This window comes from Contarinia nasturtii, unplaced genomic scaffold (assembly GCF_009176525.2).
Source record: "Contarinia nasturtii isolate CC-2019 unplaced genomic scaffold, AAFC_CNas_1.1 Cnas_scaffold_695, whole genome shotgun sequence".
In the NCBI taxonomy this organism is placed as follows: Eukaryota; Metazoa; Arthropoda; class Insecta; order Diptera; family Cecidomyiidae; genus Contarinia; species Contarinia nasturtii.
The window spans coordinates 783,934-804,827 of record NW_022198046.1 but is presented as its reverse complement, the minus strand read 5'-3'; the positions used below and the strand labels follow the sequence as shown (position 1 = coordinate 804,827).

The 20,894-nt window shown below is 31.9% G+C and overlaps 1 protein-coding gene across 2 annotated transcripts; it reads right to left on the bottom strand.

Moving 5' to 3' along the window:
• Positions 1-6,770: 6,770 nt before the first annotated feature.
• Positions 6,771-19,950, bottom strand: LOC116341326. Of its 2 annotated transcripts, XM_031768306.1 has the most exons (5): positions 19,927-19,945; positions 18,742-19,667; positions 9,986-10,208; positions 9,640-9,814; positions 7,237-7,351 (listed from the first exon to the last, which is right to left on the bottom strand). In XM_031768306.1, the coding sequence occupies exons 2-5, from the start codon at positions 18,908-18,910 to the stop codon at positions 7,277-7,279; spliced, it is 642 nt and encodes a 213-aa protein (XP_031624166.1). In that variant the 5' UTR covers positions 18,911-19,667; positions 19,927-19,945; the 3' UTR covers positions 7,237-7,276. The 2 variants fall into 2 exon arrangements, with proteins under 2 accessions (XP_031624167.1, XP_031624166.1); XM_031768307.1 differs by having other exon boundaries at positions 6,771-7,351; positions 18,742-19,950.
• Positions 19,951-20,894: the final 944 nt, after the last annotated feature.

Sequence of the window (20,894 nt, the reverse complement as noted above, 5' to 3'; positions counted from 1 at the left end):
TTAAACGCGAGTTAGTATCTCATTTATTTTAATTCATCGTCTTGTATTGGTATTTTTTTAAAGAATGTTTGGAGGTCATGATTATTCTTACCCATTCAATTGAATTCTCATATCCTTAACTATTTTTGTTTTGACTTTGATAATCATTATTATTACTATTTCGTTAGAAAAAAACACAGAAAATGTTTAAATTTGTCATCACACAACTTTGACTTTGTTTCAAATTGTTATTTGCATGTCTTACAGTCTATTTAGGCTTTGCCTTTCCCTAATATTATTCATTACTTAAGATTTGTGATCAAAATATTCTTTATATTAGATGGCTATTCCATCACATCCATTTAAGTTTGTTGAAGAAATTTAAATTGAAAATAACAAATATTGCGAGGATAAAATCGAAAGAAAAAATCATTTTTTGTTTCAATGAAATTCAAAAATCATAGAAAAATACCAAATATTTGTGTTTGTTTTTACTTAAAATTAGACCACTTAATACAAAACTTGGTAAATGTTAAAAACTGAGTAGAAGGAGACTTGAGTGTTTACCTTCTTTATTTTAATCAACAGCACGATAGAGAGCATTTCGATCAAAATACAATTCAAGCAATAGGCTTCAGTCATTCTGTTCAAATAAATTAAATCATTTATAGTGTTCAAAAGGCAATTCAGTCAAACTGAATTGTAATGTCTACCGCGGCACGGCTATATTTTTTTTTATCTTTCTCAGTAGATTGTACTTTTGAACAATAAAAATCATTATGAATTGACCTGATTTGTTCATTGCCTTTTTTCGATCCATTTGATCTGAAATCACTAGCTAATTTATTTGTTCTTTATTTTCTTGGAATCACAGATTCGCTTTGAAGGGCAACGTCGTCGTTTCAATGAGGACGAGATAAATGTTACATTTATTTTTCAATTACCCGTCATTTTCATTGACTCGGTTCCGTTTTCATAAAATCTAAATTCTTATGTTAATAGTCCAAAAATTGCGTTTCAACTACTAAAAGCGCACACATACATCAATAGAAAAATGGTTAAAAAACGGTATTACTATTATTGATTCGGTTTATTTCATTCAAAATAGCACAAAACAAAATGAAACTGAAACGTTCGCGCTTCACAGAAGCTTTCCATCACTCTATCGATCCGCATCCGTTTCCATTTAGAATTATAGCTTACATTGATTCTGTCCATGGTCTACAATGTTCTTTTATTTCATTATAATTTAACATCACGAGAGAAACGCAATTAAATCTATGTCTTACAGAGAAATTAATCCTTAAAAATTAAATTGTACTTTGTCATCCAGCCCTCTGTTTGTGTCCATTTTTATTGGAACATTCATTTAAAAAAAAAAATGATAGAAAAACCGAAAAATATTCAAAGAGCTACATCTACCAAATTTGCTGTTATATAAGCATTGAAATGAAATTCTAATGGAATGTGTGCAAGGTTCTGTCTTTACCTTTTTAAAATAAACTGAAAAATCATACAAACCGAATAAAAAATTTGCTCGGATTTGACCCCAATTGGCCAAAATACGTCGGCAAATGTTTTTAAATGATAAATTGCTTCTGACTAAAAACAAGGCTGTAAATGATAAGGCTGAACTGAAAAAGAAAATGCTAGAAACAAAAGCAAAGCAAGCAGAAAGATTGTGAATTGGCGAAGATGGTAAATTATAAAGAAAAACGAACGAAATGTTTGTATTTTTTTTTACTCATTCGTATATTATTTATCAATGTATAGTTTACTTTCAAAATTATAATTGTTTTGATTTGATTGTTGGATACATATAATATGATTAAGGATACCGTAAAAATAAAGAAAAAAAAAATAGTTTACAATTAAAATTATAATTTCATCTCTCGTCCATTTTTCTCTTGAATTCTCATGCATGTATGCTTAAATCAATAAGGAGTGCATTGCACGCTTGCATAAGCCTTCTCGATTGGATGGACAGATTGAGAGAGAGAAAAATACAGGCAACTAAATGCTAATACGAATCTTATAACGATTTTTTACTTTTCTTTTTTTCGTTCCTTCTAATTTTAATTATGTACAAATTAAAAAAAAAAATGTGTTACGATATTGAATTGCTGTTTCCGTCTTCGATACAATATTCGTTTGCATTCCGCGTGCTCACAAATATTTAAAATAAGAATTTACTTTTTGACACAAAAAAAATGAAATCGCTTGTCTTTACAATCCAATTAATCTAAAAATTATTATTTTTTGTTGTATAAAAAAGGCAATTCTAATCTCGATCATTTACTTAAAAGGAAAAACACATTTCTTTTGAAAAAAAAATTAGAGCTAGCTGTTTTAATTCCGTCATGTTTTTTCCTTGCTTTCATTCGTATTTTGCGTGATTATCAAATTGAATTTACCAGTTCTAAATATTGTTTACTGATTTGAACTTACACATTTACGTTTTATCTACGAGAATTGAGAGAGATGCAGAGAGCTGCACGTGCAAATATGATCAAGAACAAAAAAGCTGAAGCAAAACAATTCCAAAATGAAATTATTAATTATGCGTGTAAAAAAAAACTCGAAAACGAAAGCAAAAAATTGTATTATTATGCGAGTTAATGTCTATAATGGGGAAGGAGTCAGAAACTTAAAACCAGGAAAATGAGAAGGCATTTTACGAACGAACGAAAATTTGTGAGAGAAATAAGAGATCATTTGAAAACTCTGTAAACTAAAGCGAACTATACATTATGTTTTTTTTTCATCGTAAAAAATACGCGGTTTTTTGAGACTATGTTTTTTGAGAAATTTCGTGAATTTCACTTTTTTGGTTGTTTCGTTTCTGTCAAATGTTCGCGTGGTCGAATCCAATGAATGAAGAGTTGAGTTTTTCAATTGTCTCACATGGGAGGATCAAATAGAATCAGAAACAATAAAGCAAATGTATGCGTGACGTGATTAGAGAGATAGAGAGAGAGAATTTTGGTGCAGTCGGCTTCAATCGGCCTCAATAAAGAATGGAGAATAAAGTGGTGAACATTTAGTTTCATCCAGGGATTGTTATATGAACATTATTCATCATTTCTTTCACCAAAAAAAAACAAAAAAGAAATTATTATAAATTGTTCTTGATTCCATGTGTATTTTCACTCTTATTCCATTAGATTTGGCTACAAATGAGAACACTTTCTTCCTTAAGCAATTATATGTACAAGAGGATTTGTTTTTTTTTCTTTATTTTGACAGAAACAAAAAAAAAGTCTAGTAAAAAATGATTAAAGTAAGAGAGATTATAAACCAAACTTGATTAAGTAAAAGTGATAATTATAAGAAATTCTGTATTGGTGCGCGCCTTTTTTTCTCTTTTTAATTACAAAAATAATATATGGCAATTCGAATTTCATGCGTATCATCTGCTTAAGAGCTTGGTCATCAGCACTAAATAAAGTAGGGTAAATGCTAAACAAAACAAAAAATCGTCTTAAATTTTTGTTATACTTTTGTTTTTGAGATCAGAAAAACTGGTAGAAAATACAAATACGGAGCAGATCACCTTTTTTTACCGACGCAAATTTACTGAGCACAATTCTAACATGCTTTTTGAAAAAAAATAAAAAAGGATCGATAAAAATTTGTTCCATCTATTTACAGCACATATCCAATAATTTTTTTTAAATGTTTATTCATTTAATTTTCCACTTTGAATATATAGACGTGAATAAATTTTATTGCGATTTCTCCGTGTGAATATTCATCTTTTTTATGTACAATATATTGTTTTCATCTTTTTTTTTTCTTTTTTTTTGCATTCAATTTTGATGATTCGATGTTCGATTGATTACAATAAATTTCAGCACCAATTTGATATATATTTTTATTATGTTTTGATCTTTATTTGTGTTTTCTATTGAGATTATGGTGTTTCTTTTTTACAAACAAGAAGAATGAAATTGCAATCTCATGTGTATGAAAAAAAAATTGGAATCGGTTCTTTATTTGAAGTATAATTGAAACCCTCACATGGTTCTTAATCGCTAAATTTATTCACTGTCGCTCCTTTAATGTGGGAGAAGAGAAGGTGTTGTATCATTTGTCTTAAAAATGTTAAATGCTATTTTGTTGTGAGAATATAGTGTCTTTTTATCGTTGAGAACCAAATCGAAACTATTTGTAATACGAAAGATTGCATCCGCTTCATCGAATCGGAACATTTTTGCGTTTCGATGCAATATTTCGTTTGATTTTTATACTCTATAGAATGTTTAAAGTAGGCGTCAATGGAATATTTCATGATTAGAGAAAATGTAAAAAATAAATGATGTTGCAAAATTAAGGGTTAAAATTTTTCGTGTGTTAGTTTGTTTAAAGATAGTTTTTTTTTTCATTTTCAAAAAAAGTGTATGTATGTATGAGTTTGATAGTAGTGTGTATGCGTGTAATATTAATATGATTATATATCGTAGTTGAATCTCAATTTCATGTGTTTTTCTTCTTCTTCGCTTGCATATTTTCTTAATCCCAATCTTTTCTTTTTAATTCTCAATATATGAATAGGTTTATTTTCATTTAATATATTTATATTCTTGTGGCAATATATAGAATAGAATATGTTTTTTTGGATATAGTATTTATATATATGTGTTTTTCGTTTTGTATTTACTGCTTCTCCACATTTTGAATAGATATATTGAGATCAAATAATTTTTTTTTTTTAAATTTATGTTTAGCACAAATGCATCTTTGTTCTTTTGCTTTCTATTCCATGTGGTTTGGTCTTATCTGTTATTTATGTTTCGAAACCGTGTGTGTGTGTGTATTTCGTAAAGAAATCTCATTGAAAGTCAATCACATCGTCTAAGTAGAAACCATTCACTTTTTGGAGATCGAAGGAAACAGCAAAAAATTCCAGTAAAACGGTTTCGGGGAGATAGAGTATCGTTTACAGGATATAGAATACAACTAGATCAAATATTTTGGGAGAACATACTAAATTCATCTGAAGCATATATATATATTTTATCTTTTGTGTATTTCTTTTTTTTTCAATTTTTTTTTTTATTTTCTCTTTTTTTTGTATTAAAGGCTCAGTCGCTACGAAAGTGCAAAAAGTGCAATCTTTACAGGCAGCGGCAAAGTCTTCATTTTTCTTTGTTTTAAACAGAAATATAAAATGATAACACCTTTTTTTATTTGCGAAGAAAAACTAACAATTTTCGCCAAGAAAAAAAATCACAAAGCATTTTACAAATGCTCCTTTTTCTTTTTCATTTTTCAAATTTTTGGATTTTCTTCTTCGATACCTAAATAAACGCTTCTCTTTTTAAAAAAAATTTATCTTCTTTTTCTATTCGTCGCGTGGAAAGAAAATTCATCATCTTGTTTTCAATCACAATATGCTTTAATGAGCTGTTCGGATAATGATACATAGAAAAAGGATAGGAGTAAGTAAGTAACCGAAAACAACTTTGCAGAAAAGTTTGAATGGTTTTTTTTTTCACTTGAAATGATATAAACGGAAAGAAACATGAAAAAAAAAGAAGATGAAGTAGAAACTTATGTAAAGAACGATAGTTGTTCAGTTACGGCGAAATGGAACAAAAGCAACGAAAGAAAAGCGATAAAATTATTCGAAAAAATTGACAAAAGAATGCCTCGATCGAGCGACACATCAGCATCGCGGACAAAACAAAAGATATTCGCCTTTTTATTTGGGTTTTCGCAAAATCACAATCACTTTGGGATTTTTTTTGTTTTGATTTTTGTAAATATCATTATATTATTATTTTTTTATCGATAATGCCCATTTTGGTGCATTTATTTTTTGTTTTGTTGGTTGTTCTTTTGTCTGTTAACCAAGTTAATTTGTGACAGAGCCACAAAATCAATTTGGTCGAATTCGGTATTATCATTGAATTATGTACAGATTTATGACAAATTAAAAAAAAATGAAAGGAAAACGATCAAACAAATACTAAAAAATATCTTAAGTCATCCATCGGACTCGTTGTGTGTGTGTTGAATATCTGTTTATCTATTTTTGGTTTTCAACAAATGATTTTTCTTGTTTATTCCATAGCTAATGAAAAACAAGTTTCTATTGTTCTCTGTTTTAAATCGAGTATTGTTTTTATTCTCTTCAAATTGAATCAATAGTCAAAAACCAAAAATTTCAAGAGTGCTGACACCAAAGTTGAAAACTAACTGAATTATCTTGCTCAAAAAGTTTTCATTTGGTTGCGATGTGATAAATCACACCTTTGATACAATTAAACTAGTAATATAAAAAAAATGTCAAAAAATATGGCAAACACACGTTAAAAGCATTTTCGTTTGAATCAATTGGTTTTGGTTTTTTTGTATCCTGAATGGTTTTGGTTTAGTTCCGAAGAAATTTCTTTTTTAAATTGAGCCATCTGACTTTTTTTTTGTTTGTCCTCAAAGTAAAAAAAATCAAAGTCGGTCTCAATTTAAAAACGAAATATAACACTTCGTTGTAGATGTTTTCATTTTAACTACTTTGTTTTGAACGAAACCAAAATATTCTTGGAATTGAATTTATTATAAAGAGGCACAAAACGTTAAACGCCCAATTATGGTGTTTTTGCAAAACCAATTCATTCATGCCTTCGTACATTGTTAATGTCGGGTGTATGCCTTTTTACTTTGTCTTCCTCGGACTAGCTTCCTTGACTTTTTTTCTTTTCTTTTTTGGACTTTAACTATTGTTTTGTTCATTGCTTTTTTGCTTGATTTTTTTTTGCTAATGGCTCCATTTTACGCTAACCTCTTAATATGCTATTTCGCTAAATATTAATATTTTGAAATGATGGATTATTACATAATATTTAAACGGTAGTATAAGGGTTGATTTTACAATTATTACAGTTTTTTGTTGTCGGGTTTTTGTGTGTGGCTACGGTGTTGCAGAGAGCTCCAAGAATCGAAAATGATCGCATTTCTATTGAAATGTTCGGTGTGTGTGTATTTACTTTGTTTTGCGGAGAATTTGGATAGAACAGATATTGAAGAGCCGGTGAAATGGTTGGTGTTTGACATCATGATGTTCGGTCTGATGGTGACTGTTGTTTTCTCCGTTCGCATATTTTGTTTTTCATTTAATTTTTTTTCTTGTTGTTCTTTTGAGGTTTGTTTTGTTTTTGTTTTTTTTTGTGTGTTTTCAATATTGGCCAACTTTTACCTGGAATTGGTTGTTTTTCTGCGTATGCAGCACTGTTTTGTGTGTGAAACAACCATTAAACTATCATCTTTTTCGCTTTTTTTTCCACGTGATTTGTATTTATCGCGACACTAAAAAGCCACAACCCACAGCCAATACAACGACAGCAGCAACTGCTGGCCACATCTTTGGATCCTGTTGATGAAAATTCAGAAAATAAATAAACGTTAAATCAATTTTCGAAGAAACACTTTTTGTATTGTGTAAAACTAAAAACATTTCCACGAAACGACCAGACAAAAATCACACTAAATATTTCATATTGGAAAAATGAATACAGTTTTTTTTAATCGTCCGAATGAAATCATCGCGTTAACCAGAAACGATCCAATAAAATTCACTCCCGAAGGGCAATCGGTCATTTTGCCATAAAATTGAATGAACGAAAAACAAAATTGAGCACATGGCAGCTAACAGCATTTTCATATTATGCCAGATCGCCGGATGAATTGTGTGGTCAATTTTTTTCGAGCATTCTGTTGAAATCTAGCGAATAAAAATTTGTATCGAACAAATGGTTAACTATATGTGTTGCAACAGTAAGTGAATATGATGCCGAAGGGGAGTTTATTGCAAGAGACAATTGCTGTGCATTCAGAAGTGGTCAATAAAAATGTAGTTCAGTTTAAGTATAACCTAATAAATTGATTATTTTGATATTTGCACATAAATAATAATCACCGAAATTATGTTAATATTTTACTTTCTTTGGTTGAATGTTTTTCGTTTGACAAAGCGTGAAGTACGGACATCGAGGGGTCTGATCGAATGCTCTATTTGGTTATTCGAATGGAAAAATATGTTTAAGAGATATTGCTACTGTTAAAGGTACACACATATGTGCTCTGAGTGGTTGCTTCGACCGCATCGATTTCCAATACAAAAGAACTAGAGTAAATTCTATGCCCGTACGGAATTATGCTATTGTCCAGTGTCAATGGTTTATTATAAATGCATTTATTTACGAGTGATTTTTTGTGTGCAACAAACTATGAATAGATGAACTTTCAACCTTAGTGTGTTATGTTCGAAATACAACACCGTTTTTCGTGACTGGCTGTTTCATCAATACAGATAACGCACCGATGTAAAAAAAATGTGCTGTAAATCAAAAATTGACAACACACTAGGGATGTATTTGCATAGTAAAAGTGGCTTCTTTTTTACATGTGTATGAGATCAAATGCAGATCAAGTCAATAGAAATCGGCAGCTGAATGCCAAAGTGTGGTGCGTTCAAATAAAAACGAATTTAGTGTAAAATGTTTATTTATTGATTTGATCTTTGACACCAGTGCATTCATATGTATTCAGTATTACTTGCTCTATTTTTTTTCCAGATATTTACAAATTGAAACAGAAATGAAAGCACACATTTTTTCCGAAAAAAAATAAATATCGATAGAATCAAAGCGCAAAATTTGTCTCGTCGATAGAGAATAAAAAAACCTACTAGCATAAAATACGTAACAATATTATGCTAATGAGTTTTAGTTGTTGTTATTTTGTGTTTGCCTCAGGCCATTTTTCCAATTGGTTCAGCAATTTACAATGCCAAATTATTTATGGGTATATTTAGAACACCAGCGAGCGAAAGTAACTGTTGTGTGACTGAACAGCACAAAAAAACTGTGTATGCGCAAACACACAAGTTTAATAACTAATAAAATAACAATAAAGGCACGAGCCTTTTTTTGTACTGCGCTGAAAAAAAATACGTCTACAATTTGTTGATTGGAATGAGTAAAAAAATGGTATTGGTCAAACATGGAGGTGCATTGTAAACGAGTAACAAAATCGTTAAATTCAATCCGCCGCTTGTTCGACTACGTGCTTTGGTGAATACGCAGTTCAATAGCCACGTGCGTTATGCTCTTGTTTCTTTTATTGCAATTCGATTTCGTGTCTTTTTGTTTAAGTGTGTGTTACTAACGACAGAGTAAATGGCGGACAATTGAACTTATGTTAAGTGACACGCTTGTTTGGACAATCAATTTGATTTCCAATACATTTTTTTTATATATATTACTATTATTATCGCGTTATTTTTCAAGCTCTTGTTTTCATTTATTTATTTATCAATTGTGTGGATTCGATATATGTACGATTATATTTTTATGTGTCTAATGGTTTATGCCCTTCTTATTTCTTATTCTAACCATAGTGCTTGCTGCACAAATCATCGAACTACACGAATAAAATATTCATTTTGTTTCGAAAAAATATGATTCTGAATTGGTATTTCCTCTCTTGAAATCGATTTCCTGCACTCCAACCGAATATAAGTTCAAATTCAACACCTGTGTGTCTATCGAACATGTGTGGATTTTGTCATCGTTGCTTCGAGTGATTTTTATTTTAAAGGCAATATTTTTTGGTTGACTAAATCTGACAAAAAAATGACTAGAGAAAACGAATACTTACAGTGGATTTACGTGGCTGTGTATTGGTTGTATCTCGTTTCTTCGGCGGTGGAACACGGCCAGGGAACACTTGCAAACGTTCACGTTCGGCCATATATTGCATATGCTCTTCGTAATCGCTTAATGGCTGTTCGTCTTCATAATCTTCTTCATCGCTTGCCGATGTCAAGCGGTATCTATTTTTTTAAAAGAACAAAAGTAAAAAAAAAATATTTTTAGATTTTATGTATCAGTTTCTGTGAAATTTCTTTGTTTTTTTTTTTCAAAAACAAAAAATTAATTTCTCTGAAAATCGGTCGGAATGACTGATTGATTGAAAAGGGTAAAAATCTATTCAAAATATTTACCTTCGTCTTGGGACACTTCTTCGTGCTGACCACTGTGCCGATCGGTAGTCATCATGCATGCGGATGACTGTACTGTTGCTGGATGGTGTTGATGGTGGCGATGGTGTACTACTTGAACCACTGCCATTGCTACTGTTGCTTCCACGTGGAAAGAATACTTCACCATGACCATTTGGATGTGAGCACGATGGACTGGGTGGTACACTTTGAATACCTGGTGATCCTAAAGAAAAAGAAAACAATTCCATTTAATCTTAATACAACAAAAAGAAACGAAAAGTGCATTTCTATGAATTCAGTCTTATGTGTGTGTGTGTTGCGTCGTGTGTGGTTTAATTCAATCAAAATGAAAATAGATTTCGACATAAAATCACGAGCCAAAGTGTGTGTAATTGAGGATATAAAATGCCGCGATGAATGGTATGAGTCAAGTGCTTACACAAGTACTTAATCGCGGCGCGGGCCGATAACAGCCCAAGCAGCAAAAGAACAACAAAACCAAAGTCATTAAAAATCAAGTGATATTACTTGATTGATAAATTCATTCTGACGATTGATTCAAGCATGTGGTTTCGCAACATAAGATATAGCTACAAATATGCTGCTGTATAATCAAGTTAATGGATACATTTATTGCGTATCGAGAAAAAATCGTAAAAAAATTGTTTTTAATGTCTCTGCATTTAGTGTTCTGATTCTTTCCCTTGTGATTTGTATGTTGGGTGTTTTTTTTTTATCAAACAACATTGCAGAAAAAAAATGGATACATAAAAAACGGCAGCATATTACAGAAATAAAAATTAATAGTTATAATTTTTATGTGCATTGCATTTTTAAGTACATTTATTTGCGCTGCGTGGTTGAACAGTTTCCTGTGCATGTTTGTTCTGAAAAACTTCGAATTAAAAAGGTCCTTCAGTCTGGAAATTCAATTCGTTCGATTGCATTTCATTCATTTTGATTTCAATCATTTTGCCACGCATTTACGCCGCTGCCACCATCACCGCCGCTGCCGCCAAATGTAATCACTCAAATTGAACGTAATAAAAAAATATACCGTAATAAAAATAAATCGGCACACACTTGAAGCCAGCCAATGACTGCGGAACGGGATTCATCAATTGCATATCTCAAAATGCAAATATTTGTTTGTGTTTTGTGATATGCAATATCTTTCATTAAATTTGTAAAAATGAAATAAATTATGTGTAATATTAATAACTGTTATCATCATATAAATGAGAGAAGAGACGACAGAGTGCTATATTGAGAGAACAAAAAAACACACATAGTTAACAAACCCAATTAGACGCGTATAAATATAAATCCAAACATGAATATCATATTCGTACGCAGTTCCAATTTCCATGTTCCACTCTATCTTCGCAGACTATTTCGATATGGGATGAGAGCAGAAATTGGATGCATTTTGAAGTTCGATGATGCGGGATTTATGCGTTTTGAATAAAAACAGAGCGAACATTCTATCTGCTATATATGTGATGATAGCTGACGGCGCTTGCAAACAATAAATATATCGCATTGCATGTTATATCATATTCACATTCGGTTATCTTTCATCGCATGCATTCAAATTGGATTTGCAACTGTTTCAACTGTACGCATCTATGTTTTTCGAGTGTGAATTTCAAGTGCCAGTCGCAAGTTTTCAACGAGTGCTCACTGCACTTCATTAGCTTAACGATATGAACACGAGATGAGTTTTCATTTTTGCGAATGTGAAATATACAAAAAAAAAATTGTAAATATCATAAAACAAAAACAAAACAAAAAAAAATCAAAGAAAATACAGATAATTTTTGCCATTGATAAACCGTCTATCTCGTATATATTTTCGTGATGTTGCTTCTCAAATAGATTTTAATTTAATTAATAATTTACATGTCTTGATAATGCGGAAATACAATCATTGTGTTCTCGTTGCTGCGAGAAAAATACTTTTTCACTGTTCGTTTAATACATTCAATTAAATCGAGCTAAAATGAGAATTATTTTAACTTGTGCAATTTACTTGCATGTCTATATCATTTTTCTAACAATATTATGGGAACAAAAATAAAAGCGTACGCTAAGCGCGTAAAAAACTGAATCAGATAATGGGCAAGCGCAGTATTTCCATTGATCAATTAGAGAAATGAGTAAGTAAATTAAACGAAACAAATGCGTTCAGTTCACAGTGAATTTTCTAAAACAAAAGGCGAACGATACAAACTTGCAAATAGCTATTTGTACGTATTTAAAAAAACTCGCATGCGCGTCACACTCGGCACATACGATGCAAAATGAGAAAAGAGAGCAAAAGTGAACCGAGCACTCTTTTAATTAGTTCATTATCACTTTGCTGTATTGCAATTCCTAAACAATGAACTGAATCGACATCATGTTATTGAAACATGAACGCATAAAGCACCGAATAAACTTGAACTAAAATAAAGTGCTATTTATGCGCGCATAAATTGCATTCATTGAAGTAACAAGAACAAAGGCATAAAGATCGTTCTGTGTACAACATAGATATGTATTCGATTGCATGAAAATGGGTAGTTTTATGATACTCACTATCTCTGTTTGGATTCATTTACGAATCGGGTTCGATTCAAAAGATTATAACACAGAACAGCTTAGAATGTATATGCAAACAATTCTTTGGTTGTTGCTTTTTTTTCTCTCGAGATAGAGCGAGAGATATAGATAAAAACCAAGCAAAAAAATATTTATGCGCAATTTCAAGTCGCCAAATGAGTGTTAGCGATATTTTCTTTGTTGTGTACAATGTATACAATCTCAGATAGCATGATTCAAATTAATCATGTTCGTATGATTGAAAATTGTTTACTTTAAATGTGATTTGAGATAAGTTTTGCAGAAACCGAAAATCAATCAAACCATTTTTGAATCGAACCATCGCACTGAATTGTTATTGAATATACGATGACAAAACACAAACAATGAGCAAGAGAAAAGTGATAAGCCGACGGTAGTTTCAGTTGCCGGCTTGATTTTAAGATGTGAACGTTGAACAATAAATCGAATGAGAAATAAAGACGCACACTTACAAATGTACGCCATGAAATTTCAACAAAAAACATAATGATTGATGGCTATAAATAGAGAAACGAATGCGCACAAGTGTTCATTTGCGCTGGATCACGTTCCATAAATAATAATTTTTTTTTATCTGTATGTTAAATCGTGCGCTCGAAAACAGCGACTATGAAAACTGTGTAAATTGAATGTCGTTGCAATTTTGCGAACATCTTGAAATCATGTGCGAGAGATATAATTAAATTTGCACACAACGTTTTTCCATATATTTTTTGAACTGTGCATTTTCTTGCACGGTGACATTTTTCACCAGAATATCTCTTTCTTTCATTTGTGCAAGGAGTATGTGTGTGTGTGTGTGTGTGTGTACAATTGCACTTCGGAATTTCGATGGAATAGCGATATAGCTAGGATCGTTAATCTGCAACGATTTCGCAATTATTTTTAAACATATTTTAGAGAGAAACGCTTATGAGAAAATCACCGAGCTGTGTGTACGAATGCCAACGTTCTTTTGCTCGAAATGCATCGCATATGTTGCACTTGTCACTTCACAGAGAAAATATATCTCATTTATGAAAGAAAAAAAAATGTAAGAAAAATCTTATGTTTTTCCTTAACATAATAAGAGATTCGATGTCCCTTGAAGGGATGCAAGGGTACCTATTTGATACATCAGACTGACTCGATCAAATACATACTTTTCTATAAAACTTTAAATTTAATTTCAATCGAAATTAAAGTCTTCCCCCTTTTTTTTACCAAAACGCATAAGAGACTACAGCTCGATTGAAATAATTACAATAATTGTTTAGCTAGAAAATGACGGCATTTTAAACGGTTTTCGAATTGTTTTTTTTTTATATATATATTTCTTCTCCTTCAGAGGTGCAGGAATGAAAAATCTAGGAACGCCAACCAGATGTTACTTTTTATTTTAGTGCACATATTAAAAAAAACAGTAAACAGTGAAAAGCCTGTATTTATAAACAATCAAACAATGAATTCTGTGTTGAATAATATCATTTCACTAGTACACATACGAAGGAAGAAAAAAATCGAAACGAATAACACCGAAAGAGACGAGAAAACAGGCAACGCAAGAAAATGAACGATAATGAACGAGCCAAGCGACAATACGACACTCTATCTTATGTGTTCAGTTTCGATATTCTTTTTCTCTCCCATTCGTTCGTTCATTCGATGCAAAAGAGATTGAATCGAAACTAGGAATTATCGTAGAATGAGAAACGATGAGAAAACGAGAAAAGGACAAAGTGAAAAAAAAAGAACGAAAATGACACGATTGCTGCATAATATCAATCTTATAAGTCCGAAGAGATAGAAATATTTAAAAAAACACATATACTGTCGACATTTTATAGCGACAAATGGTTAAACTTGAACTCATATTTCGAAACAAAGAAACTCAATGCAAAACGAACACGGCCAAAGGAAAACAAAAACAAATTCAACACATTTGCTTTCTTATTTTTGTCAACATTTTTTTTATGCTACGTTTCGATAAATTACGTCGCAACGTTCAGCATCGAAATAATATCATTTAATGGTGTGATGCAATTTTCTCAAATGTTGTGCAACCAACAAAGTGTTCCAAAAACCTAGATGGAAGCAAAATGATTGAGCAGGCTTGAACTTGTCTGGCTCAAATAAAATCCAAAGTGGAATAGACCAAATTGGGCAATAGAATATGCGAAAATGAAAAATTCAACTCTAGAGATTGAATCGCATTCGTACAGGCTGCAGCCAATCCGTTGCAATTGAGATATACCCAATAAAATAGAAAACGAAGTAACAAAGAGCGATTCGTTGTTCAAAAATACACTAGGTTTGGCGTTGACGACGATAAAATACAATAAATGCACCAGAGAACGAGTCGAAAAGAAGAAGTGAAAAATAAACCATATTTGTTCGAGTTGCATGCATGCTGCAACTCTTTTTGTTCATTTTTTTTTCATCTGTACTAAGTTTCCTCTAGTTTAAGTTCAAGAACCTGTCTGTTTATACGTACTCATGAGAATGTGTTTGCGCGTGTTGGTGTGTACCAGGCCGTTCGTTGATTTTTCTTCTTCTTTTTTCTCCTTTGAGCCAAATGTACGGTGTAAATTGTAATGTGTACCATTAGCCACATCACGCATGCATTTCAATAAAACACACTCAATAAATGAATCGCAGTAGGATTTTTTAGTTGTGCGTTTTTTTTTCCTTCGTTCCTTTTTAGTTTGTTGTTTCGTTGTCGTTTGTTTGCTATTGCTGGATTGAATTTTGTGTTCATGTCAAAGAGGCATCAGCATCCATTTTTATGTCTGTGTGTGTGTATGTGTATGCATGTACTCGAAACAAAGAGATTCGAATAGAAAAAAAAGCGCGCTCGATTGACGACGATTACGATACTGATGCATTGAAAATGAAGAAGAATCGAAAAAAAGAATAACAACACACGAGAAGAGAAGAAGAAAAAAAAGTTGTTGGTCATAAATTTCGTCTTATTCTCTATTCGTCTTGTTCTCTATTCTTTTGTGTGTCGAATATAGTTTTGTTCAATTTTTGTTTTGTTTTGCTTCGTGTTTAATTTCTTGCTGCGTAACCTCTTCTCGGTGCGTGGATCTCAATATGCCTACATCGGTTTTGTGAGCCAATTTTAAGTCTATATTTTCTTCTTTCAAGTGAATCAAAAGAAAATCATATTTTTCGATCAAACCATTGCATTCAAATCAAAAACCTCGATCATGTTGAAACATTTAAATTGTCAATAATTCTTATTTACATAAGCTTTACTTTGCTTCTTAACTACTCCATACTATTGAACATTGTCTCTCTCTCTGTATCTGGCTCACGCTTCACGCTTTTAAGTGTGTAGCGTTCGCTTGTTTGAGCCATTTGATGGCTTTATCTTCTGACCACGGTATTAAGAGAATATAACTACTAAAAAGACGATAAGTGCCAATTTTTCGCTTCATTTTGTGTACTTTTGTGTACGTCGCTGATTGAAGTGCTTGGTTTCAGTTATTTTTTTCTATTTTTTTTTTTTTTTGAATCTCAAATTCAACTCATTGGTTCGTGCGGTATTTTTTCGGTAAGTTTTATTAGAGTACAAAAAACACACGAGTCATAACATATTACGTGTCAATGAACCGACGGGCCGCGCGTCTATATGACAGAGATAGAGAGAAGCACGGACTAGTTGGCGGTGTGTATCGACGGCGACAACAACGACGACGACGACGGCAAATGTTTGTGTGTGCACGAGCGAATTGTGGTTTTAGGTAATTTTCTCGCTCTCTACATACACATCATGTTTCAATGTTAGTTATGGAATTATTATTAGTCATAATATTTTGCGGCATTTGTACGGTACGTGCTCTAAAAATACACGCAAACTTGCTATATATATGTATATGCGTCGCGTTTTGTTCATCAATTCTAACTGGATTTTGCGATTCACTGCTCTATTGTGATGTATTTTTGTTATATGTGTTTGATATCATGAAATTCCCAAAATTAATCCAACAAAAGGAATGTTTTAATGTTTGTCATAATGCAAAAGTCAATATCATGAATATATAATTTATGGATTCGATGCTCTGACTGTTAATTTGATATCACACACAAAAAGGAGTTTGAAATGCATGTAATCTGATATCTATACTATTCGACTATGTTCATTTGGTGCTTCAATGTGTGTTTATTTTGCGCATTTTCCACAATTTCACTCCGAAAATAAAGTATACATATGTGTGTGTGTTTTTTTTACTTTAATTGAAAGGAAAAAATGCGCGTTCGCGATAGATATGCAGGTTTTCTGTTAAATATATTTTCTCTGTTGCCATCAAGTTTCAATGGTGAAAAACTTTTCAAAATGGATGTTTAAAAGTGCATTTCACAAAGCCCCAACAGCGAAACTCATTTGCGCTGCAATTTTAACCAGTTTTAGTTGTTATCCAAAGTTTTCTGAATCATTTACATTTTGATTTAATAAATTCATGAAATTTAAGCTTGTTTGTGGGTATATACTTTATCTATAAAATCTACTGAGTGCCTTTTTTTCGCTCATTCCATCTCTGTCAAAAAGCCAGGTGTGCTTGTAGGAGGTTGAGATGAAAAAGAAAAAGAGGAGACAAGAACAAAATAACATTGAAAAGTGTTTGTTAGTTGGTTCTCTTTGCTCGTCTTTCTCGTTACATATGTTATTCGTATGTGTTATATAATGTTTTCATAATATAAGTCATAACATGTACAATCATGCATCTTGAAAGACTACACGCTTATCATGTCTGCTTTTACTGATTGCAGTTAAGCCAAAGATTAACCACTGCGACGACATTCTAATTTTTAGGTAAAAAGATCATTTTGTCAAGTAAATCATGTCTCTCTCTGCGCTTTTTCTGTGAATCAGTTTTTCGAATCTGTCATTTTTCCATTTGTGTGGATAATTTTGCCTAAAACTTCCGCTGTTTACCTCTCTGGCGCGTAATAAACATTATTTTCAAATTGCGTCAATCTACCGCAAAACAGTGCCAATTTGGGTGGTTTTTAACGAATGCAAAAATGACTGATTGAAATAGTTGTGTGCAGCAGAGCAAAAGTAGAGAGCTGGAGTGAATGGCTTTTACAGAATACGTGATTTGCATAGATACGATTTTGCCAAACGAAAAGCATGATAGCGAAATCAAGCTGAAAATGTGGAAAAGTGCAAGTGCACTTTAATGTTACATCCAGCAGTCATATGGACGTTGAGAGCTCCGGTCGAGACGAACAACGATATGAGAGCGAATTGCACACAGCCAGTGATGTTGTACTGTGTGCCATGCCATTACACAGAAACACACTTGTTACATTAAACCAATTCCGTATTGTGCCATTGCCGTCGCTACTGAAATACACTCATCATCGGTTCGTTCACTTTTGGTTTCGTTCAAAAAGTTTTGCACTGCATTTCTCGGAGCAAAAACAACAACAAATGCTACTCTTCAACGACGACGACAATGAATTATTTAATTCATTTATTTTTTTGCTCAATCCTTTTTCTCTTTGTTCTGCCATTCGACAACGTTGTAAATGGAGCTTCGAAAATATTATGCGCCGAAAATGGAAGAAAAATATAGTTTTTGTTTTGATTATAAGTAAGCGAAATGAATATTTTTTGTGTACGTTATTTTTGAAGAAGGAAGGATTGAAAAGGAAAAAAAATTAACTTGGCTCTTGTTTTTTGTTTTCAAAGTGGCAAATCATTTGTACGCACGCACAATGACAGAATTCAATTAAAAATTAACTGTAATCATGATGTTTTGCACACATTTATGGCATGTTTAATGAAAGCATTCTCCTCATGTTTATTTTTTTTTTTATCCATCGAAAGGATTAAATTTCATTTTAAACATAACATATGCATTTCATTATGCATTTTTGTTTTTGTTTTTTTTTTTTTATTCACGATGTTTTATCTTCTGTTCATTTTTTGAATTTCTATTTGCATGCATGTTTGTTTGGAAAAAAATGACTGTTATCGAAAAATATTACGTTAATATTTTTGTTGAGCAAAAATAATTGCAAAATAATTTTTTTTTTTTATTAAAAAATCAACACACATTTCACATTTATATCGAATTCACTTCACAACACAAAAATAAATCAAAATTCTTCACAAAAATAATTTTTCAAGTACTTACCAGCAATTGAGCATCGGTGTAAGGCTTCACAGAATGCTTGGACCAGATATTCGTGGCTAACCGGGCTCTGTAGGGGTGTTTGTGTGGCCGAATTTGTGGTGATTACTGTTGTGTGGTAAGAACTATTAAGGTGGTCATCACCATCATCAGCAAAAAAACCGACTGCCATCTTTCTCTCTCTCTTTTTCTATCTCTGTGTCTTAGAATTTATTTTCGACGGATTGCGCACGCACTAAATGAGCACTGCACAAGGAAAAAGTTTGCGTTTTTATGTATGTTGCCGGAAAATTGTTCAATACACTGTTTCAGTATAGTAATGTTCTCTTTATTCTGTTGTATTAAAAATGTTGTTGTTTTTATTTAACGTCAATCGAATTTCTTACGGATTTTTTTCAATCGTTCAATTTTTCTTGCCATTGAGTTTTCAGTTTTTTAAATTGTTCTTGTGAAAATGCACAAAAATTGCTTCACATAAAATAAATGAGTTTTATAAAAGAACTGAATTTCGTTTGTTTGTTGAATAGAAATCACTTTGCTTTCAGGCACGCTTTTTGCTGTTTTTTTTAAATTTCGTTATGTCTTTGATTATTTGGCTTTTGAATCACTGTTTGGTTTTGAGATGATTTCTGATTTTCGATTGTATAAAAAAAAACTTTTTCAGAAAAAAAAATCAGATGAAATGTTTTTGTTTCGTTTAACTAAATGCAGTTTCAGATTTTATTCGTTTTTATATTGTTCGAGTTCGTAACAATTTCATTCGCAAAGCGCTCTAGACGTGCTATCAATTCCAACATAAAAAAGTTATGAAAAATAAGTTTATTCAAACAAAAGTGTTTATCACTCGATTTTTTTCGGTCTTGCTTTCTTCAAGTCTTGTTGCTGATTATATTTTTCAAGTCTTTTCTCTTTTCTCACATAAACTATTGCTGCGCACCAAAGAAAATAACAAAAAAATTAATTTTCAAATTTTTTGACGAAAATCAAATTTTTATTTTATTCGGATGGTGTTTGTTTTATTTAAATGATGAATTTATTTTTATTATTTATTCGATGCTTCGATTTTTTCTTTTTTCGTTGTTGAACTGAATATTCAAAAACGCAAAATAATAAGAACTCAGAATTTTTTCGTGATTGATTTGAGTTTTGTTAAGAATATATTTTTTTGAAATGATTACAAGAACTAACCAAAAACACGTCTCACTCGCTTCGTTGTTCGTTTCAAACTGATTATGAAAACGACGACTCGTGGTTCTGTATCGTGTGCGTTCGATGCACATAGAGAGTCGTTGTCGCCCGTTCGTTTCATATTCGTGTATGCGTCGATAGCGCACATACACATGCATACACACAACATACACAATGGCAATGGGAGTTGAGTGCGTTGCTTGCGTGCATGCATTTGAACCAGACAGGCAGCAATCGGAGTGTATGCACAACACACACACACACATACACATATGTGGGTCCGACCGTATCGTTTGCTTGCAACGAATGCATATATGTTAGAAACAGAACAAAAGAAAACACCGAAGAAGAGAAAGAGGGAAAAAAACTCGCGCGCTAGAAAAAGTGTGAAACGAGGGACAGAAGAGCATTCTGTGAACGTTCTTTCGTTGACAAAATACAATCCGAGAAGAGAATACAGTGTGACGAGTGCATTGAGTGTTCAAAACCGAATCTGAATTCAATATCGTACAGTGTGCGAACGCGACAGACTTATATCGAATGGCATGGACTTGAATGCGATATGAAACAACAAAAACTACGAATATGAGGTGAAGTAAAACGCACGCAGCATACGAGACTAAATGTGTTGTTGTTGTTATTATTATTGTTGTGTTTTTTTCTGTTCTGTTCGTTCTACTCTGACTTGATAATGTTGTCGATTTTTCGTCACTAAAGCATTCAACGCGTTTCTTGCTTTGAAATACACATTTCAATTAGAATCACACTGGATTTATATGAACATATTCGAAAATGATACAAAATTTTATGCGAACCAAATATTTCGTAGATCTTTTAAATCAAATATTATTTTCGATATTTTTGGAAGTGATTAATAAAAACTATCTCTTTTAGAGAGAATTTATTGATTTTGTCGATGGTTCATGTTAAAATAAGTCATTTAGGTCAGACGGTTAAAAAGTCAGCTG